Source organism: Pinus tabuliformis, chromosome 9, assembly GCF_031772625.1.
Source record: "Pinus tabuliformis cultivar Carrire ecotype Pingquan chromosome 9, CPIR1, whole genome shotgun sequence".
In the NCBI taxonomy this organism is placed as follows: Eukaryota; Viridiplantae; Streptophyta; class Pinopsida; order Pinales; family Pinaceae; genus Pinus; species Pinus tabuliformis.
Genome location: NC_142307.1, coordinates 792,637,335 through 792,661,957, shown reverse-complemented (window position 1 = coordinate 792,661,957; position 24,623 = coordinate 792,637,335). Strand labels below are relative to the sequence as shown.

The window sequence follows — 24,623 nt, the reverse complement described above, 5'->3', positions numbered from 1 at the left end:
TATTATCTATGTAGTTAGACACTAATGAAAAATCTCTAGCTATATTTTTTCCTTGATGCACGAAGAAACATCCTAGGAATGAGTGTCCATTAGATGCAATAGAAGTTTGCAATATTTGTTTTGAAAATCATAATGTCAATTCAAACCCTCAACTTCCAAGGTTGAAAGTAGTTTACCAAATAGCTAATCAGCATGTCAAACAAGTTGATTTTCTTAATCAAGTTTCAACCTCCATTTCCAAGAGGAAATCAAGATCCTTAATCTTTTTATCAACCTTGGTATATTCCTGAGATCAATGAAGGAGAGCAATTGTCGCCTTCTCAATTTGCCAACAATCCACAACCTTAGCAACCATCTATTCCAAATCCTTGAAATTATACACTTCCTTACAACCATAATTTTATTCCATTCCACAGTCTTTTCATAATCAATGGCCTATGCAACAATTCAACTAATCTATTAGAATTGGCCACAACAAAAACAATTTCTCCCTTCACCACAAATGCATAATTTTTATCAAGCACCTAGACCAAATAAATTACCTGCTCGATCGAATCCAAATCCAAATATTAGGACTGGTCAAGCAAATCAACAACCACAATCAAATCAAGTTGTTCAAACAAGTCAAGTAATTTACATTGATGGATTTGGTGAATCTTCGACCTTTATTGTTGTTGCAATTAACTATCAAATGACATATTTAAGATCAAGCTGAATTTTAGAAGATCTAAAGCCACTTGGAATTGAGGATGTGAGTGAAGAAAAAGCAACAATGTAAGGAATAAATGGATGAATATTTATTTTTGAAGTTTCAAGATTCAAATCAAATAGAAAACCAACAATGTGATCATTTTCAATCTCCACCATTTCCTGAGAGGCTTATAAATACTAGGATAATTATGCAACTAGTTTTTGATATCCTAGAAGAATTAAAAAATTTGTGTATAAAATCCCTATAATCCAAGAAATCAAGGATATGCTAATTTATGACAAGGCTATAAGGGATTTATGTATTAGGAAACGAGGAAGAAAGAAATGAGATCCTCCTAATATCCAAGTAATTGGTTAATTATTTGAAATTATGCTTGGAAAAAATTTAAAGAAAAAATATGGGGATCTTGGTACTCATGTTGTCCAAGTACAAATAGGAAATAAAGGAGCAACTTCTTTTGAGAAAATCACTGATGAAATTATGAGGAGTTTAAATCTTCAAAATCTCATGAGGCAAACCCCAACTTTATCACAAATGGTTGATAGATCCATTATTAAACCAAAAGGTATTGTGGAAGATATCATTACCATTGTAGATTCATGGGAATATCATGCTAATTTTCTTATCTTGCACACCAAAACTAATACAGGAGGATATCCAGTAATCTTAGGATGACCTCGGTTAGCAACCATAGATGCTTATATTCAATGCCACTAAAGAAATATGACAAATTCTCAAGGAGAACCATTGAAGAAAATAAAGTCACACCCTCCTGCAAAATCTATTGAAGAACCATTATGGATTCCTGCAGATGTCGACAATGATTATCTTGATGAATATTCCACACTAATCCTTACTATATGTAGAGAATTAACTTTGAAAGAACCAACAAAAGACAGGGATGTCTAATTATATGTAGAACATTTATTCCTCTTCAGTTGAAATTAGAGAATTTAACAACCAAGAAGAAAAATCTCAAGAAAATCCAATGCATGAATCGAGTTCATCACGAAACTTATCTGTTGATCATCTTGAATTTGTTATAGAAGAAGGAAATGAACATCAATATCTAGAAGAATATTTTACTGAAGAATCTATAAATTCCATAATTAAAGATATTAAATTATTCAGAGGAAAGACACTTAATATCAACAATTGGTTACGACCAATTCAACAATAGAGATTGCAAAAATTATTGCATAAACAGTCAATAGCATTTGCATGGGATTATAAAGATATGCTAGGAATAGATCCTTTAGTTTTCATGCTTCATATTTATATTTTGGATGGAGCTCTTCCCATCAGGCAACAACAATGTCAAATGAAAGCAACTATTAAATATATTGTAAAAGACGAATTACAAAAACTTTTAATTGCAGGATTTATTTATCATATCTCCGATAGTGAAGGGTTTCACCACTTGTAATAGTTCCAAGAAAAAGGGGACAAATGGAGAATCTATGTAGACCATAGAGAGTTCAATAAAGTTACTCAAAAGGATCACTTCCCGTTATCATTTATTAATCAAGTTTTGGACAATTTGGCAAGGAATTCTTTTTTCCTTTCTATATGGTTTTAGTGGGTATAATTAGATACAGATTGTTGCGGAGAACAAGATAAAACTACATTTACTTTCCCCTGGGGAACTTTCACTTATAAAGTTTCACCATTTATATTGTGTAATGCACTTGCAACATTTCAAAGAGTTGTTCTAAGTATCTTTTGGAACCATATTCTAGATAATGTTGAAGTTTTTATGGATGGCTTCACCACTTTTGGAGATGAATTGTTTGAAGCCTTGGCTAGATTATAAAATATACTACAAACATGCATTAAATATAATCTCCCATTAAGTGATAAAAAATGTTTTTTAATGATCAATGAAAGGATTGTCTGGACATCATGTTTCACTTCAAGGAATAAAGGTAGACCCTACAATTTTTCTATTATTATTATAAAAAACGTACATGTTCCTATGAAGCAACGAGATGTGAGAAGTTTCTTAGGCCATGTTGGATATTATCAAAGGTTTGTAGAAAATTTCAGCAAAATAGCCTCGCCATTATTTATCTTACTTACCAAAGATGTTGAATTTGTTTGGACAACAACTTGTCAACAAGCCTTTGAAACTCTAAAAGATAAATTAACCATTGCCCTTGTTTTACAAAGACCAAATTGGAAATTGTCATTTCATATTTATTATGATGCTTGTGATAAAATCTTGGGTGTTGTTTTAGGACAAAAAGAAGATGCAACAATGCATGTTATTTATTATATTAGCAAAAATATTGCACATTAGAGTTGAATTACACAGTGATAGGAAAAATAATGGTTGGCAATAGTGTATGCAATTAATAAGTTTAATAAGTTTAGTCACTACATCACAAGGTATCCTACTTTTGTACATGTAAATTATTTAACAATTAAATATTTAATTGATAAACCCATTATTAGTGGCAAACTAATTCATTTGCTTTTACTTCTTCAAGAATTTGATATAACTACACTTGATATACTTGGTCGTGAGAATATGGTTGGGGATTGCTTATCAAGGATTACTTGAGAGAAAGCAGATGAACCATTGGATGATTCCTTTCTGGATGAACATCTATTTGTAGCATCAATGATGGTTTGCATATATAGAAAACGACTTGGTGGCACACAAGTTGCCGCGACATTTTTCATCTAGGGAGAATAATGTTTTGATTAAAAAAAGTGCACCTTATACTTGGATAAAAGGATATTTATTTAAATTGGGACTAGATCAAATTCCTCGAAGATGCTTTAGAGAGGTTGAAGCATGTGACATCCTGAAGGCTTGTCACGATGAGGCATGTGGTGGTGATTTTGTAGCCACAATAACTGCAAAGAAAGTACTCTCTACATGATATTATTGGCCAACATTGCATAGAGATGCAAAGGAGTATGTGAGACATTGTGATGCATGTCAAAGAATGGGTCAACCTACTAAAACACAATAAATGCCTATGCAAACCCTAATTTCATTGGAACCATTTGAAAAATGGAGAATTGACTCCACAAGACCATTCAACCCACCTTCAAATCAATTTAAGTACATATTAGTATGTATAGGCTATCTAACTAAATGGGTGGAAGTGCAACAATTACAAGATATACAAGAGAAGGGAGTAGCAAAATTTCTATGTGGCAACATCTTCACTAGATATGGAGTGCCTAGAGAAACTGTATTAGTCTGAGGGACATAATTCACATACAGGCAAGTGGAAAATCTCATCAATATGTACAAAATAAAGCACATAAAGACTAACCCCGATGGGGGTGGATAAACTAAGGTTGTTGAGAGCCGTGTCTGGCCTCCCTCATGACCATCCATGCATGTGAAAGGAAGGAACACTGTGTGGCAGTACATGCAGCAGACTGCTTGTGTGAAATCAACCATCGATGATGGGAATCATTTATGCAAATGTAGGTAGGTTAAGCGTTTCATATGGTGAATTATGGGTCTCAAACTGATATTATTGTGGTTACAGTTTGAGGAAAGTGAGCTAGACAGGTGCCATAAGACAACTCTCCAGCTCTCTGGTACTTATTGGAGACTTGAATGGGTGACATGCTATAAATCGGAGGGTGATTGGGGTCGCACGATCTTGCAGAAGCAAGCTAAAAGAAATTCTATTTCTTACTCTTCCTCGCATTCCCTGTGGCGACCTCCAAAATGGTTGGGTAACTTGATTTTAACTTGCTTTTGGTTTTCACTTGGTAATCTTTATAGATTGTGGTGTGCCTTATTGCCTGTTCCCTGGTGTAAGGTCCTCGAGTTCTACCCGAGCACGGGTGCGGTTGGGCGCTGGGCGAGTCGACGGGCGCGCGAGTGCACGGGCGGTCGACGGGCGCGCGGGCGCACGGGCGGGCGCGGGCGCACGAAGTGGGCGCGGGCTGCACGACGGGCGGGCGAGGGCTGCACGACGGGCGGGGCGTGTGACGAGCTGCGGAAGAAATGTGACAAAAGATGCGACGATACGCAAAACACTTATGCGACTAAGTGTTGGAGCGTATACATATATATGCGATGGAGAGAAATGTGCAAGCCGACTTGTACATAGGCTTATGGGCGCATGTATGGTGGTTTTGGGGGTCGGCCAAGGGGCTGCACACCCCTTGTAAACCCACACCTAAAACTAAGTTAAGAAGCATATAAGTAAAGAGCATGAGAGCTCATTTGAAACATCGCATTCACTCTTGATCTCTTCGCATAAGACAAGAAGAAGTGCGCAGTTAAAGAAGAGGACTTGCGCATATCTCATGCGCATTGCCTTAAGGAGGATTGCGCGCTTGGTGAAGTCTTGATCAGGTCGAAGGTTGGACAGAGGTGTCTGGGGTGAATTCTAAGGTGCTGTTCTTGGTGTAAGACTTGGCAAGGATTCTTGGTGGCTCGGGTGAGCACCGTCCTTTGTGCAAGAGATGCACAAGATGTTGTAAAGGCAGGTTTGCCTCTCTGTTGTAATATTCGGTTAAGTGTGAGACTTGGTTCGGCCCACACTTGTATTGTAATCTGATATTCTTAATAAAATTGTCAGGCAGACTCACATTACGGGGAGTTGTCCCTCCCCTTTATACTTGTTGCAATTGTTGTTGTTCTTGGTATAATTGCATGATGATAATGAATGAGTATGGGCTTCATTAAGTATAAAGGATAATCACTTTTACTTAGTTGCGAAACACAAGCTAAGTAATGTTAATGTGAAAGTAGGTGTAGTCCACGAATGTTAGTATTGGTGAAAAGAAAGCGTTCAGTGGTGCCGCACCTTGCTACAAGCGGTTGGAAGACTACCGCAGTTGTAGGGGCGTGACACCTGGGGTGCCGTTGAAATTGGTAGGAGTGAGGAAGGGGAAACAATTGGGCTTCTCTCCCAATTGATCCTTGTCTCCTCGGTTTTTTTATTTTATAGAATCTAGTGTCTTTGCGTTCCACTGGTGCAGTGGTGGGCGCCATTTGGTTGGTATTTTCTCGCAGGCATCAGAGTTTCCTCATGTGATGGTGTGCTTCCCAAAAGTAGAACTATGAGCTAGTAGCTCGAATTGTGGGCGTAAGGAGATTGGACTGGGCGAGTAGTGTTCATTGTGGTTGGAATTCGACCCATTTGTGGCTAAGTCTGGGGTGGGTGTTGGACCCATTGACAAAATTTATGAGGCTCTGGTGCAGATGAGCTTGTGTTGCGGTGCTTCAGGTAGTCCAGGGGAGGTCTACGACCAAGGGAGGAAAAGGAAGTGTGTTGAGGTTGGGGGTTACTTGGGGTGCAGTGTAGGTGGCACTACAAGAGATCTCACCTTCGAATTTTCCCCTTATGGATTTGCGTAGAAACTCACCTATGGGAACCAGTGCCAGGGGCAATGCCTCAACGACCATGTCTCGATGCTTTTACCAGAAGAAGGAGCCTGTTGGCTCGAGCATGGTAGGAAAGGGGTGCACTCCGGGCCATCGTTGAGGATCTCGATCGACCCAAAGAAAGCTAGACTACTCTAAAACTCTTGATAGATATGGAGTTAAGATGGATCTAGGCTGATTTAATTATATTTTGTAGATTGAGCTGGACCATGTTGGATGCACACGCTTGGTAAGATAGATCTAAAGTGGTTTAATTACCCCTTTAAATAAGCTATATTCCACATGAATACCATGAGTTTTCATACCATAAATAATACCAAATAAAAATGCTTTTATGTTATTAATTTAATTTTAATTTTTATATAATTTAAGGAATCAAAATGTCAGGAAGAAAAATGGAAAAAGGAAAATAAAAAAAACATAGCTAAAGAAGAAACGAAAAATGAAAAGTTCACTTCGGGAAGAAGCGCTCTGTTACCGAGTTTATACACAGCATAGTTCAGGAAAGGAAAACGAGAGGGGCACTCTCTCACCGAGTTTTATTATGGCAAATATGACTTTATTTATGGCTGGTTAGTCAGCTAAGTGGAGCTGAGTCATTGAAAGAAGAAAAAGGAAGAAGGGAGGAGGTCGACAGGAAAAATGGCGGTAGCTGTAGCAGTGGCAAAGTGGGTGATCAGACGCACGGCTAACCCAGTCCCACTCCAAGTTGCATTGAGAGGAATGAGAGGAAGGAGGTTTTATGGCAGCAGCAGCAATTCGGCTGATGCTACAGCCATTGAAATGGTTAATTACGCTCGGTCACATTCGCACCCTCTAAATGGTAATCTCTTTTCTCTACTAAACACATTAGATGGGGCTGCATTTAGTCTTGCAATTTTGGCTTCATTTGGATGCTGTAGAATTCTCTGTTTTGTTGATCCATCCGCGCCCTCCAAATGGTAACCTCTTTTTTCTCCTAAACGTATTAGCGGCGCTCCATACAATTTCGCAATCTCGGGCTTCATCAATAGTTGGATAGGAGCCCATTTATAGAATGCTGTTTTCTCGATACACCTTAAGTTACCTTTTCTCCCTTTCTGAATTGCACCATAAAACTTGCATTTTGATTTATTTCAAAATGATTTCTCTACTGTAATCGGGAGGGGACTAACCCTTTTATTTTTTTGGAGAGTTCTCTGCCTTGCCTACGGTCCGGTCTCTTATTACACTTAGAGAAGCAATGCGCATTCCGTTGCCCTGGTAGGTAGGGGTGATCCGTCAACTCTTCGTTTTGGTGCAATGAATGTAGATGGTGCATTGGGTGCTTGGAATATGGACACTATCTTAGTCCCATCTAAACCTGGGTATGTACCTTGAGGTTACAAATTTTAAGATGAATCTATCAAGTTTTCACAACTGGTTGACATATCGAATATTGGAACTCAAGACGTGGGAACTCAAACTTCACAACCTTGAGGTGCATATTTATCCTACGTTTAGATGGGGTTGGTGTCTGGACTAGTGTTTGTGAGTTGACTACTATGCATTAATAGGACTCTTGTCTAGTTTCTGCCCCTAGTAAATAGTTCACATACATAGACTTAGAGATTGCCGCTTGGAAATAACCTACACGAGTAGACACATGGCGAAAATTCTCATTTCTTTATTGATGTAAACGAACCCTATGGAAGTTGCTCTTCTCACTGAAGAATAGCCAATGCCACTTTCTTTGTAAGTCACAAGTCTTGCCTTTTCACTAATTGACACAACTCTTTATATCGTCAAACCTAGTGACCTTTCATCAAATCTCTAACTAAATCGTAGGATTAGTTATTGCCATTGTTCAATCTCTCCATGGTGAGAAGTTAGGCCTTTTAGGCAATCCAAGCAAGGGAAAAGTCATTATCGACCAATGGCATGTGCAATTCATTGAATGGATACTCATCTTTTGTATGAGTTGGCAAAATTTATCCAAAAGTCATAAACTAGTGGCATTTTTAATATCACAAATGATATTCTATTTCTATCATTGATAGACATAAATCTTCTTGTCAAGCGATTAGTATTCACAAACATGTTAGAAGTTAGGACCTATTCACCAATATCAATAGTCTATTGATTGAGACTTCTTACTAATATCTATGCAATCTTTTAGAGGTCCTCTTTCAAAATGATCTAGATTGGATCATTATATTGTTTGTCATCTATCTTGATGCTTTTAGGGTGGAAAAATCAAAGAAATAAGCTTGTGGGGTCATTTTTACTTGTTGAGAATTCAATAGGGCAATGTATATGTTAATTCTCTTAACTTGATAATTGTTTGTGTTACCTTTTTACTTATTAGCTTTGATCTCTCTTATTCCAATGTGTAATACATCAAACAACTACCAAAACAGTAAGAACAATGACATAATATATAGGCTGCAAGCTAGGGCCAAAACCCCTCCTCTTGAGGGGAAAGCCCGTGAAATCTTGTCTTATCTTTCAGATCTTTCAATTGATGAATACCATGACCTAGATTTCGACAAATACCCTCCAAGATCAAGTCTTCCTCAGCCTCCTATTGAAATATCTTTGACCTCCCAATAGATCTGAAATTCTGCTCCCCAGCAACTGCTGCTGCTTCTCTAGGAGACTTCGATCTCTGCCTTCCCTTTGACCTCGCTTGCCTTGAATTGAGTCCTAGGACTAGTAAGATGCCCTAAGAGACCTTCACTTGCCTTCCTTCTTTCTTGCTTCCAAAGATCGAACCATAGACTGACCCAACGCATAAACCCTAACTTCACACTTCCAGAAGAATGGAGAGAGACCCAAACACTTCGACTTTCTTTGTCCTTCTCTTCTTCACACTTCCTTCTTTGACCTTCTTCTTCTGCCTTCTTCGTATGAGAGATGAGAGAACGAATGATGCAAATGGAGGACAAGTTCCTCTTATATATAGACTTCTTCAAGGGTGGATGTGGCTCTTCACGTAGGCCGACTTGATCTTGGACGTATTTTGACAATTTCAAGACAAAATAAATTTTCTTTTACAATTTACAATGTGCCCATAGGGTCTTCCATATATGACAATGACTCTTATACCTAGGACAAATCCTAGAAGCACAAAATGGGTGCTTGACCTATAAAATAAAAGAACTTGAGCATGAAACCCATGCTCCAATAATAATAATAATTCTTTTTCATTTTATATATACAAGAATACATTTCATACTAATGAAGACCGAACCTAGTTACATATTTTTCAACACTCCCTCTTAACTAGGGAGGTGTTCATAAGAGGTACATGCTCATTCTCAATCTGAAGAGATCTCATAAGAAGGGTCAGATTGTTGAAGAATCTAGGGTAGTTAGCATTAGATAGATTCTTCTATACTTGATAACAATTTGTGAAATTCTTTTACTATTTATCTTATCTTGATCTTCTTCTTATTATGAGTGTGTGTGTTTACTTCATCAAACTACTACCAAAACAAGGAGACAAGAACTCAGTAAGTTGGCATTTTGCCAGGGCCAAAACCTCTCCCTCTTGGAGAGGAAAACCCACACATAATTCTTCTTATAGAGATTCTAATTGACGAACACCAAGACCATTATACTTGACCCTCTATGCCACTCCAAGACCAAGACACCAATCCTCTTCCTTTGTTACTACTGAGATCATCATCATAGCTGCTTCAGGACTGCTCCTTTATCGAAATCTTCAACGAGGTTTCCACATATATGACTGATGTCTGTCCTTAACTTCACCGAGATCATGACTGTCTCATGGTTGCACCCTTAACTGAGATTATAGTCTTAGGATTGTGTCTTCATTGAGATCGCATTACTGCACTCTTGAGACAAAGTATCTTCCCATCATGTTTATGCCACTGTGGTTTAGTAGGATTCTTGAGATCATCCTTATCACTACGGTTATGACTGTGTGTTTCTTCCAACGAGATCTTCTTTGCCACAATGAGACTGTATCACTGTGCCACTGTAATTATCTGAGATGTCTGCACCCTTGTCTGAGATTCTTGCAATCCTGCACTTGTCCGAGATTCTTGTAATCCTGCACTTGTTCGAGATTCACTGTGCCATTCGAGATTTGTACTTCCTGTGCCATCCGAAATTGCAAAGTAATCCGAAGTTCTGTGCTTCCTCCACCTCCCGTACCCATTCGCAGTTGCAAAGACTTGTCCGAAAATCTTACTGTAATTCTAAACTTTACACGCCTATTTATAGTGGTTTGACCCTGTATTTGAGCCGACATGACCAAGTGAACTGTTGTGTCATTTATATGAGCCGACATGTCATCTTTTAGTTGTTTAATTCATTTTTGCAGGCCGACATGATGTTCTCTTCATCATTTTGCTTGTAGTCTTCTTTGTTGAAGAATGGTGCTTGTCTTGGAGGGCTTCTTGACACTAGGTTGACCCATGTACATTACATAAATGCTCATAAAGAGCTCTTTAACATAATCTTGACTCTTTGACTTTCCTAGACCTATGGAATGAGCAAGAAACTCATTCATATAATTTTATAAAAATAATATTTCTTTTTCTTGACAAGTACAAAGATCAAAATTACATTGACAAATACCGAACCTAGTTACACTTTTCTTCAACACTCCCTCTTAACTAGGGAGGTATTTACAATGGTACTTGGTTATTCTCAATCTGAAGAATTTCTCATAAGAAGAATCAGATTGGTAATCCCATCTGTATAGCATCATATCAATCAACATTGTCATAGTGCAAGGCCTTGACTAATAGCTCCATCTCTCCACAAGACCATGAGCTACAATGTTGGCGAGACCAATGATTTATAGACACCTTCATCATTGTCTCTCAAGGTACATACCCACCCGGGTGTTCATTGAGTCTGACATTCTAGGACTATGCTTATCTTGGGTTCCCAACCCTCAAAGAATATCAATCCTCTTGTCTACTCTTATCTTGGATGCCCTACACATCCTCAAAGAATATCGGATGCTAGATGATTACCCAATCCTCCCATTCTTTCTTCCCAAGTGAAGACAAGAATGTTGTGTCTATCTTGTGTCTACATTTCCATTCATGGCCTTCATCTAGACCTACGGCTGTTAGTCCTGGCCTAGTGCATGACACATGACATGGAAAAACACAATTGTCACTCCTTTGTAATCAGGGGTGATCTTAATTCAAACTCTCTCTTGACCAGGGACCTGTCAAAGCTCCCTCTTAGCTAGGGACTCTACTATATGTCAACAGCTTTTTCTTTGTGGGTCCTTCAGCTGCTTGATCAATTTCTCTCCTTGATGTCATGAAATTTAGTTGAGCTTCTTCCTTGTAGGGCAACAACCATTGATCACTTTCCTTCTTATTCCGTCATGTCATTCCTTTCTTCATGGAAAGTGGCCTTCTTGGTACATATTTGGAACCTTCTTCATATGGCTACTTCTTCCTCATCATGTTTCTTTCAGGAATTTCCATCCACCACATGAATGTTAGTTGTACTTGTACTTACAACTCTTGTGCTAGTAGCCTTGCATGAACTCATCCAAATATTATTCAAGAAATCAAAACATAACATTAAATCAAATTGCACCTTTTGAGATGGTTCTTCATCATGACATCTTCCTGTAGGTATCAACATCCTACATACATGTTGACACATCTCCAAAGATATCCATTGTCAAGGGTCTTCATCTTTTTCAGACTTTCATCATAGTCTTCATATATTTCCAGGAGATTTCCTAGTCAATTCTTCTTGGTATTTTGGATGTTGATCTCCTTCATCATGGTTGCATATCTCACGATCTTTTCTTCCTCACACATTCCATTTCTAGGAGCTTTCAATCAGAGTTTCTTAGTCAACTACCTCATACTCCATATGAGGACATATTATGTTGATTTCATCTAGTGTGACTTATGCCTTCTTGCATTCTTTCAGAGGAGAAGATCCTTTTTCTCTTGATCATGCTTCTCAAGATAGAAGTAATGATCCATGTTACCTGCAACCATATGACATGTCATTGTAATGTTAAATACATGCATACATACTTCCTTTTAACTTTAGGTCATCTAGGCTTCTTACAACAACTTCCTTGATTAAAAAGATCTTCAATCCCTTGATTTGCTTCATGTCATCACACCATTATCCCATGAATTCCATAAGTTGGAGTTCCTGATGAAACACTTGCTTCCTCTCTAGATTAGTGAACCCTCTGATGAGGATTCCATCAGAGAACCTTGAGGATCTTGCATATCCCCATCTGGAAGATGTTTCCTTTTTGCCTTGATGTATGATGAGCCTTTTCTTGGATGACATCTGTCTTTCCTTCAATGTTCAATGAGATTCCCAACAACTATATCCTTCATGTTTGACTTCCATGGATTTTCTCCATTTTGTCCTTCATGATTCCCATGGTGATGTCACGAGCTCTTGTTTCTAATGCTTCCATGTTGCCATGATGTATCTTATTATCATAAGCTCTTAGATAGGACCTTCTTGTGAGGGATACTATCTTACTCATAGGAGAGATTTGTTACTCCCTCTTTCCTTGGCCTTTTTCTTCAGCTTCCTCCATCTTTCAGTGATATGAGCTTCCAAAATCTTTCTATAGCATTGAATCTTAACTATACTTATTTTGTCTTGCTTGAGGGCCAACCTTGCCTTCCTTCTCTGCAAATGGTTGAGTTATTTTAACCTTCAACATTTTTGCCATCAAATTCTTCTTCTCTATCTTGCATAGAGATCAGGAAAAAACTCCAACCGGAACTATCTCTGCCCCTCACTACAAGAAATCACTTCGAATCTCTCTAGCAACTGCTGCGTTGCTCTCTTCAGAAATTCTATCTTTTGATCTCTTACTCGATGTGTCTTCCAAATGCCCATCGACGTCTTTCTTATAATCCTCCAGTTGAGAACTAACGACCCAGATTAGATTCTAATCAATGGCTCAGATAATTTGGACTTGATCTCCGTCTTCTTCTAGAAGTTTCATCCACAGTTAGATTAATACCCTTTAATTATTTTAATTTCCTAAGTTTAGTCTTAGGCACCCATTAAAAATAATTAATTATTTTAATAAAACTGTCTCCGGATGGAATTTCCCAAAACGATTTCTGGGTATTTTGGAATACATGTGTCCAAGCCTCCCTGCAAAATATGAGGCTTAGAGTACATCCGATGCTACCAGAAATCAACAATATATACCTACCTCTTTTCTCCTTTTGGTCATTTAGACTTCCTTTGACAACTTCCTTTCCTTGCTTGAAAGTACTTCAACCATCTTGACACGTTGCACTCCTTTGTCATCATACCTTACCTGTGGATTCCACACAAGGTGGACCGTAGACTATTAGCGAGACATTTGCTTTTTCCAAGTAGAGGTGAACCTTCTATTGAAGATTCCAATGGAGGATCTTGATTATCCTCATCCTGCAAATGCTCCTTCCTAATGATGAAGGCGTATGATGATTTCTCCATCTTCTATCATGCTAGATGACTTTCTTTTAACCATACATACTGTTGCTATGGTTATTCTTGTATGCTTCTAATGGAGATGCCATGAATTATTTTCTTTCTATGATGATAACTAGAACCATGTAGACTTTCTACTTCAGCTATACTTCCATGCCTTTATCATCTATATTTTAGCGCTAATGCATCCTATCATTCTTGTGATGCTACTTGTCATGATCATTATCTTTTACAAAACTGAAAAGAACCAAGTGAAGGAGATTATCTCTCTCATAGTAGAGATCTTTCACTTCCTCCTTTGATTTCTTCTTTTCAGGTTCTTCCACTTCTTAGGTAATATGGGCTTCATTCCTTTCTTTCCTGTTCCTGTTGTCCTTATTAAGTTTAGGACAATCTCTCTTGACATGCCCATATTCCAGACATCCATAGCATTGGATTTTTGACATATCGATCTTCTTATTTTTCTGAGGACAAAACTTTCCAAACTTTCCTTTTCTCCTAGCCATGGCAACAAATGCTTGAACTTGTTCATTTGATCCAACATCACTCTTTGCCTTCAATCTAGTTTCTTCAATCTTACATAATGACCAAAGTTCACTAAATGGGGTGGATTCCTTCTTTCCATAGATACTTGATATAAAGATGCCCCATCCATCAGGTAGTGCATTGAGCACAACAGTGGTCATTCCTTTATCGGACATTATTTCCCCTAACTCTTGTAGTTGGTCTCTTATTTGTGACACCCTCACAAGATATGAGGCTATCCCCTCTTCCTTTGATACTTTCATCTTATATAGCTCGGTTCTCAAAGATATGACTTCTCTTGCAGTGCTTTCAGAGAACAATTCTACCAACTTATCATAGATTCCTTTTGAATTTACCAACTTTGTTACATAAGGGATGAGGGAATCCTTGATTGATTCTATAAGGATTCTTTGAGCCCTTATTTCCCTTTTGTTAAAATTGGCAACTAGGGCCAAACTCCACATGGGTCATCTTATTTATGACAGCGGATATTTTTCTTGGATTCCTCTCTTCGATAAGTGTAGGATTGATCCAAAGTTCATCCGATTCCAACATCTACAAATGAAGTTATGAATTTATTTTGATTATGGACAAATTGTCAAGGTTGGCCAGCAAACTTATGCAGGCTCAGAAGCCCAACAATCACGTCTATTCATCCTCAACGTTTGCTATAAATACATGATGCCTTAGCCTCATTTGGATACACTCATCTTCACACTTCTCTCTCTCTCCTCATTGATTGGGTACGGATTTTTGGGCCTCTCTCTCTCCACACGTCCAAAATTTCAGGGGAACGAAATTGCAGGAGACCGAATTTCTGGACAGTTTGACCAAGCGTTGACCAACATGCGTTGACCTCCTTTGACCGCGTTTTTGTGACGCCTATCTCTTTTTGGGCAAGCCGCATTTATGGGCACAAAAATCGAGGCTAAATGTTGACTGTTGACTAGCGTTGACTGTAGCTAGGGCTGACCGCAGATGGGCTGTTTGACCAGATTTTGACTGCACTGAATTTGACTATTTTGAGGGTTGTTTTATCTCGCTGTTTGGAGGCCGAAGTTGACTGATTTGCTGAGGGTCAAATCTGCTCTGTTGACTAGCGTTGACTTTTATGGTTAGGGTTCTTTTGACGCTGTTATAAATTATCAGATTTGTAAATTGTACTATATCTCTCTGCTAAACTATTGGAGACTAAAAGAAGATTTGATCAAGGGTTTCCCCACATTGGGGTTTGTCCCTGGTTGGTGCCACATCTTGTGTCCTCTTGTCTTGGCTTGTCCTCTACTGTTTATGTTTATGTTCTATCTGCATTTTACTATCATGTTGATGTGATTGCTAATCTGAATATTGATACTGGGCTAATAAAGAAATTGTTGTAAAATTGCTCTAAAGCATAGAACATACCATTGTTGCCTAAAATTAACACCTTTTCATATATTTTGATAGAGCTTGAGCTTCTTCTTTAGTTGGTTTGATGGTTGAACCCTGAACATGTCCAATAACTTCATTCTCTATGAGGATCAAATCTATCCTATTCTTCCGTGCAAGGAAATTTGATGACCCAACTAGTTTGTTGCTTTCCTTGCAGAATGAAGTCATTTTAATTGTAGAATCAGACATAGATATAAAGGTATTTACTTGTCAAGTGAAGATGCTTCTTTTATGATGATATCTTCAACTTGATGCCTTCTTGATTTTGATGATGATTGATGATGTTTGCTTCCATGAGATGTAGAAGTGTAGAATATGGTGACTTCAATACGATTCTAATGTAAATTATTTCTTTGGAGAAAGGGTCTTTCTTGAAAGTAGTCTTTTCTTCTTCTTGATGTTGCTTCTAGATGGTATGATCCTTGTGATGAGATGGGTAGTCTTCCTTGATGTTGCTTCGATTCTTTCTTCAAGATGATGTGAAGACTAGTCCTTCTTGAGGGTTCGATTTCCTCTTTGATGTTTTGACTTTTTTGATATTCCTTTTGATGGTCCTTCTTCAAGCTGCCTTTCCTTGTCTTGTCACCTTAGCTTTGAAACCATGTTGAGAAATCTAGGGGCAACTAGATTAGGTGATTTCTCTTCTTTGATAACTTCTTGTGATGTAGTTTTACTTAACTTGATTAACTTCTTCTTTCATTTGATTATAATTAGTGTTTTTATCATCAAACAACTACCAAACAATAAAGAACAATGAGACAAGAGGGCACAAGATATAGGCTATCAGCCAGGGCCAAAATCTCTCCTCTTAAGAGGAAAACCCACAAGAACTCTTCTCTCCTTATGGAACTTCAAATGACGAATTCCAAGACCTTGACCCTTGACCAAGAATCCTCCAAGACCAAGTCAAACTGCTTTTTGATGAACTTTCTTCAACCCAAGTCAAACTTGCCTCATAGTCAATATAATTTCTTGTTAGTTTTAGGTATGTTCTATGCTAGAGCAATTTATTTAAATTTTCACAGTTAGCTCAATATATTTTCCAGATTAGCAATCACATTAGCATTAAAGTAAATTGCAGATAGAACATAAATCGCAGAAGACAAGCCAAGACAAGAGGACACAAGATGTGGCGCTAGCCAGGGACAAACCCCAATGTGGGGAAACCCTTGATCAATTCTTCTTTTATGTTCTTCAAAGTTCAGTAGAGAAAGTGAGAGAGATAGTACATTTACAATAGAAGTCAATATTTTGACTTTTGATATCGCATGAGATCAGTTGAAGACATATTGCTTCAACTGATTCTCTAAGGTGACTCCTTCACCTATCATAGTGCTGCCTTTCGTCCATTTGCTGCACATAACTGTGTGACACCATGCTGTACTGTCACAGTGTTGAACCTTGATGACTGAGCTGCTCTCATCTGCTCTCATCATCATGCAACTCATTATTTATCATGCCCACTGTGCTGCATCTAACATCATCATGCTGTTTCATTCATCATCATTCATCACTGCTTTGATGAGAGGATTATACACCATGACTGTTCCTAGAGGCTGAGATGATCTTTGTACCTTGAGATCATAACTGCACCTTACTGTACTGTAAGATTATGATCCTTGTCTCTTACCTTTGATGAGACTGACACTCTTTGCAGAGGTGATCACTATTTCTTTCATCACTGCATATCTAATACTTCAAGTCACTGCTGTACAAGATGTATGTCACCGAGATCTATATACCGAGATCTTCTTCATCCAACCGAAACCGAGATCATTGATCTACAAAATCAACGTTTATAGCTGTTGTGATCATAGCACATCAAGACTGCTGCAAGTATGCCGAGGGTTTATCATATCATGTAGACTTACTGAATTAGCATAGATCTACATTACTGTAATGATGCTACCAACGTGATCTTTATTGACTTAACAAGCCGAGGATGATTCATTCACTGTGTCCTTATCCGAAGTTATTTATGCCTCATCTATCCGAGATAGATGTGCCCAGATCACATACATCTTTCTCTGCTTTCTTCATCCGAGGATACTTCCATTAGAACACGCAGCTCCTTCATGTATGATCTACGGCTACCTCACTTGACAACAATTATGACTGCAGCTTCTTCCATGCTTGACTGCGGTTATGACTGTGGCTGTTCCATATGACAACGGATTAGGGTAGCAGATTAGGGCATCATGTTGACTGTGTATGAATGTCTTCATGAACTGCGTGTAAGGAGTCTCTTTGCCCTGCGTATAAATGTCTTCAAGAACAATGTATAAGGTCTTCATGTACAGCGTATAAGGTCTCCATGTACAACGTATAAGGTCTCCTCATGAACAGTATAAGTAATTGATTGCGTTGGATCAGCTAGGGCATCATCTGCGGTTAGGGCTTCATGCTTGACCAACGTATGCTCTTTTGTGTCTCTCCTTTTCCAAAAACCCAAAGACGTGGAGAGGAGGAGATCACATGAAGAGGATGTGTCCAAATGACTTCAAGTCCTCTTCTATTTATACTAAAATGTAGATGATGAATAGACATGACTATTGGGCTTCTGAGCCTACACAAGTTGCTGGCCGACTTGACAATTTGTCTTATAACACAAATAAATTCATAACTTCATAAATACTTATCGGAATCAGATGATCTTTAGATCAATCCTACACCTCTCAATGAGAGGGATCCAATAAAAATATCAGCTGTCATAAATAAGATGACCCACATGGAGTTTGGCCCTAGTTGCCAATTTTAACACTCCCTCTCAACTAGGGAGAACTCCATCCGCTGATCCATATGTCCAACTGTACTATCTTTGCCATCAGTGCCTTGCACTGCTCTGCTCAGCTTTGCTCAACTCTACTAAGCTCTGCTGAACCATGAAGAAGAAGAATTGATCGAGAATGTGTCATACCATTCTCCACTGACCCGAAGTCAGTCTCAGAGTGTGTACCACTGGTCCCAGACCAGTCCTCAACCGACCCGAAGTCAGTGTCATAGTATGTACCACTCTCACTGGTCCCAGACCAGTCCTCTACTGACTCGAAGTCAGTCTCAGAGTATGTACCACTGGTCCTAGACCAGTCCTCTACTGACCCGAAGTCAGTGTCATAGTGGGTACAACTCCTACAACTGGTCCCAGACCAGTATCATTGATCCCAGATCAATGAAGGTCATCCTAGCATAGGGAGTACGGTAGATACAACGATGCGTCCATCGGTACTACTATGGTCCCTATCCTCATTTCCCTGCTCATTGATCAGATGAGAGGTACTTCCCATGAGTCCCGGACTGCATGGGTAGGATGCCTTGACAGGAGAACTAATCATCCTGTCCACAGGACAGCGAATCATCTTGTCCCACAAGAGAGTGAATCATCCTGTCCACAGGAGAGCGAATCATCCTGTCCCACAAGAGAGCGAATCGCGAATCATCCTGTCCCACAATAGAGTGAATCATCCTGTCCACAGGAGAGAAAATCATCCTGTCAACAGGAGAGCGAATCATCCTATTCAGTGCGCACCACCAGGGGAGGGTGAGTCACCCTGTGGTCATATGTTGCTCCAGTAAGAACTGCAAGCCCCCAAAGCTCCTAGAGCTCAATGTATGCAACATGCAGGACCCTTTTACAAGGGTCTCTCGACGACTCCAAGTCTTTCGGGAAAATCACAGATTTGATCTTTCCCCCGGGGCTTAGACAAAGTGTAGCGACTTGTACATCATTTGGAGCTTCCTCGCTCATTGACTTACCATATCCCAGATAAGGTAGTATATGATGTCTATCTGCTGGAGCAATCATCGAATACGGGATTCCTCAATAATCGAATCCCCCCTCTGGTTGTCACAGAGAATCACAGTGGTATGTACAATCAGCTCACTTAAGAGCTTTTGCAACCATGCAGCTTCACACGAGATCATACTCATAGCTATGTATTCGATCTCGGCGATGCTTATAGCAACCGACTTCTGCTTCCTGCTTATCCATGATATCGAAGCAGAATCCAAAGAGAACCAGCACTGAGAAGTTCTCTAGTGATCCTCCACACTGCCTGCCCACTCAGCATTCAAATAATCATGCAGTTTCATATTTCCGACAGTGTATCTCAATCCATGAGAGATTGTGCCCCGAAGATATCTCAGAGGATTCTTGGCACCAATCCAATGAGGCTCAACCAAATATGAGCTCGCCATGCTAACTGCAAAACATATTTCCGGACGGAAGTTCACCAAGAAAATCAACGTGAATGAGTTTATGAAACTCAGAGGCATTTCCCAAATCTAGTCCGACATCACTACCATATAACTTCTGAAAGTTAATATCCTTGAGGTATTCACAGGCTTGCAGTTTATCATTCCACATCTGAAATCCAACTCCCTCTTACTTCTGCAAATGAGACGGTCTGTACCTATCAGAAATAGGTCATCCTCATAAGGTGCCAGTATGAGAGGTCTATTATCCACAACCTTCGGGTAATGGTTTGGATTGGTATCACTCCTAGCGAATCTCAGCTTCATCCGACAGCTATCAATCCTCTCATACTATGCCCGGGGAGTTTTTCTTAAAGCCTCTGAGGGCTTTCTTCCACCTACATACGTGAGATTCCTAATCATCAATCTCAAACCCCTCGGGTTGTTCCAAACCTGTGGACCTGCTACATGAGGGGAATGGTCCCCTTGTAAGATTTTCCTTCGGTACATCTCAGACATGTACTTTCATGCTCTTTTTGAATTCAAGCATCCCTGTCACCATTTGTCTCACAGACCTTCGGTGCTATGTGTCAATGGACACGGTCCCCAGTGGATTTCCTACAACTTGATACAACCCTGAACTCAAAAACATCTTTGAAAATTCTATTTCCAAACATGTACCTTTCCATCGATGAGTGCCACCCTGAAAGCTTTGACTTCCATTGCTGAAATGGACACCAGGTTCTTCTTGTGATCAGGTACATAAAAGAGATTCTGTAAATGAATCGAGTTACCCTCATTCAATTGAGGGGTAACATTCCCTACACCATTTTCAGGATAGGTGTCATCGGCTCCAAGTATAACTGTATAATCCCACGATTGTTTCCATCTCTACCAAATTAGGGAGTGCACCCATCTATTCGATGAAGTGCCTTGAAGCACTATAATCAATAAGCCAGATTCCCAAAGAATCTGAAGGAGAGGGCCAATCCAAGATAATGCTTCTTTATCTTATTAGAAACAACATTTGATTCTTCATACCTGGGGTTCCTTGCTTTTTATGAAGAGTCGGCCATTTCCTTGATGACTTGCATTACCTGTCATTCCTTTGATCATTGAAGATGTCCCTGTTGTTATCATCATCAAGTGATGTGCCCCTTCCATTCAGAGACTCCTTTGCATAATGGCCGAACTAGTTATCTGCCTTTCCTTCCACCCTGAGATCCGGTCTTCCAATGAAGTGATCTTTAGGTAGGCCATATTCCGCTACGTCATTCTGATGATATTCTCTGCTTTGACTTCACCCTTAATGAATTAGAAGAGGGATGATGATCCCATTTATCCTTTTGTCCTGTCCCAACTGTCTTTGGTGATTGCTCTTTCACTATTGCTTGGGCATTGTCTTCACCTCAGCTCTGATACCATGTTAGTTTTAGGTATGTTCTATGCTAGAGCAATTTATTTAAATTTTCATAGTTAGCTCAATATCTTTTCCAGATTAGCAATCACATTAGCATTAAAGTAAACTGCAGATAGAACATAAATCGCAGAAGACAAGTCAAGACAAGTGGACACAAGATGTGGTGCTAGCCAGGGAAAAACCCCAATGTGGGGAAACCCTTGATCAATTCTTCTTTTATGTTCTTCAAAGTTCAGCAGAGAAAGTGAGAGAGATAGTACATTTACAATAGAAGTCAATATTTTGACTTTTGATATTGCATGAGATCAATTGAAGACATATTGCTTCAACTGATTCTCTAAGGTGACTCCTTCACCTATCATAGTGCTGCCTTTCGTCCATTTGCTGCACATAACCGTGTGACACCATGCTGTACTGTCACAGTGTTGAACCTTGATGACTGAGCTGCTCTCATCTGCTCTCATCATCATGCAGCTCGTTATTTATCATGCCCACTGTGCTGCATCTAACATCATCATGCAGTTTCATTCATCATCATTCATCACTTCTTTAATGAGAGGATTATACACCATGACTATTCCTAGAGGCTGAGATGACCTTTGTACCTTGAGATCATAACTACACCTTATTGTATTGTAAGATTATGATCCTTGTCTCTTACCTTTGATGAGACTGACACTCTTTGCAGAGGTCATCACTATTTCTTTCATCACTGCATATCTAATACTTCAAGTCACTGCTGTACAAGATGTATGTCACCGAGATCTATATACCGAGATCTTCTTCATCCAACCGAAACCGAGATCATTGATCTACAAAATCAACGTTTATAGCTGTTGTGATCATAGCACATCAAGACTGCTGCAAGTATGCCGAGGGTTTATCATATCATGTATACTTACTGAATTAGCATCTATAATGATGCTACCAACGTGATCTTTATTGACTTAACAAGCCGAGGATGATTCATTCACAGTGTCCTTATCCGAAGTTATTTATGCCTCATCTATCCGAGATAGATGTGCCCAGATCACATACATCCTTCTCTGCTTTCTTCATCCGAGGATACTTCCATTAGAACACAGGTATGCTGAGTCTGCGGCTCCTTCATGTATGATCTGCGGCTACCTCACTTGATAGCAATTATGACTCCGGCTGTTCCTTATGACAACGGATTAGGGTAGCAGATTAGGGCATCACGTTGACTGTGTATGAATGTCTTCATGAACTGCGTGTAAGGAGTCTCTCTGCCCTGCGTATAAATGTCTTCAAGAACAACGTATAAGAACAGCGTATAAGGTCTCCTCATGAACAGTATAAGTAATTGACTGCATTGGATCAGCTAGGGCATCATCTGCGGTTAGGGCTTCATGCTTGACCAACATATGCTCTTTTGTGTCTCTCCTTTTCCAAAAACCCAAAGACGTGGAGAGGAGGAGATCACATGAAGAGGATGTGTCCAAATGACTTCAAGTCCTCTTCTATTTATACTAAAACATAGATGATGAATAGACATGACTATTGGGCTTCTGAGCCTACACAAGTTGTTGGCCGACTTGACAATTTGTCTTATAATACAAATAAATTCATAACTTCATAAATACTTATCAGAATCAGATAATCTTTAGATCAATCCTACATCTCTCGATGAGAGGGATCCAATAAAAATATCAGCTGTCATAAATAAGATGACCCACATGGAGTTTGGCCCTAGTTGCCAATTTTAACATTTCCCCCTTGACCAGTATTTCGGACCTGTGATTTTCTGACTGCAATCTGACCTTGCTGCAAAAACCCTAGGCCACACATATGAGTAAGAATATGGTGAATTCTTCCTCCTTTTACCTTTCTTGAGATAAGTTCTCTTTCCTTGACAATTCAACTTGTATACTAGACTGATGTGACACCAAAATTTAGCTTCTTGTAGAGACTGCAATTTGGCATGCTTGCAACAAATTGATGCCCTTAACCTTTTCGCAAATGTGAAAGGAATTAACCTCAGACACAGTCCCTAGACAATTCAATTTCTTTCTCTTTTCCTTCCCGAATGCTCAATTTCTATATTAGGTCCTCAGGGCACCTTAATTCGGCTTCTTGTGACAACAGAGATAATGCCCTAATTTCAGTTAGCACGTGTGAGAGATCCAAAAAACAATTCCAAAAATTCGATATTTTCTCCTTGGATCTTCTCCTTCTTTTGATCTTCTTCTTGCTTTTATCGAACTTCTTGAGAGCTACTTTGATGGTCTCAAATGTGGTCGACATCCCCTTATATATATGCTTCTAAGATACCCTTAATAGGCTGTGTTGTCGCACAGATTGTCACGACAACGCTCAGACCGGGGGCTGTCACTCTGATCCCCGATCTCTCCGTTTAAGCCTGTCTCCCGCGGCTAAGGGGGGTAGACCCTGTAGGGAAATGGACGACCAACTGTGAACCAGTTGGATTGGGAGACACGAAGGAACAAGCACTAAATTGATTTTATTAATTTAATGGACCAGTGCCTTATGGGTTTGATGTTTAAACGATTACTTACTAGATGTTGCAGAAATGTAAACCGTGTACAACAATCATTTATCATCAAATAACTTGAATGATGCAAGATATCCAGTAAATTCACAATGTTTTAACGATGATCTAGCAATTTTAAAACTTCGAAAGATAAAGCTCGATACACAACCACGTAATTTTAAACATTAACCAGATATCATATTCATGTAGCTAATCTTCAAAATGATCATTCATGCATGCTAAATCACATAAAAATGATAAACATCAATTCCACATCAAAAATTTAGCCTTAGCGTGATAAATCCCTGAGCCAAGACCGAAAAATATTTCCAAAATATTTTTATGTTTTTTCGGATAAAACAAAAATTAAATCTAAATTAAAAAAAATCTAAATCTACACTTTAAAAGAAAAGAAACTCCCTTTTTATAATTTTTTTATGATTTTAAAATTTTAAAATTTTTATGATTTTTAAAACTTTATAATAATTTTTTTTTTAATGAATTTTAATTTTTAACTCAAAATAAAACAAAGCTTAAAAAAAAAATGAAAATCTAATCTAATCTAATCTAAAATTTATAAAAATCAAATCTAAATTTATAAAAGCTTTTAAATTCTAAAAGAATTAAACAAAATATAAAACCTAAACCCTAAATAAGGACTAAAGATTTTTTTTTTTTTTTTTTTTTTTTTTTTTTTTTAAAATAAATTTAAAGCTAAATAAAAAATAATCTAATGCATGAAAACTGAATAAAGTCTAAACAAAATTTTAAATCTAAAGTCGAACACAACTAAAATAAAAATGAAAATCGAATTTTTGTTTTAATTTTTTATAAAGCCAAAAAAAATTAAATTATAATCCTATCAAAAATACGTTACCTTCACTTACGCATAGCAGAACAGCAAAACCGTTTGCGTGAGTTTTGATATTCGACGGCCAGCAGAGCAGATGGGACGATGAAGCCCGATCCACGCAGCACGCAGGGGTTTGCAGAGTTTGGAGAAAGCAAGGGGCCACAATTTTTTCCTTTTTTA

The 24,623-nt window shown here is 38.7% G+C and overlaps 1 protein-coding gene across 1 annotated transcript in view; it reads left to right on the top strand.

Annotated features, from left to right (window-relative positions):
• The first annotated feature begins 6,526 nt into the window (after positions 1-6,526).
• NDP1 (Tetratricopeptide repeat (TPR)-like superfamily protein) overlaps positions 6,527-24,623 on the top strand; it is a 309,667-nt gene continuing 291,570 nt past the window's right edge. Inside the window, exon 1 of the mRNA XM_089445760.1 lies at positions 6,527-6,903. Within this exon, the coding sequence (XP_089301886.1) occupies positions 6,723-6,903 (181 nt within the window). The 5' untranslated portion in view covers positions 6,527-6,722. The remainder of the gene's footprint in view (positions 6,904-24,623) is intronic.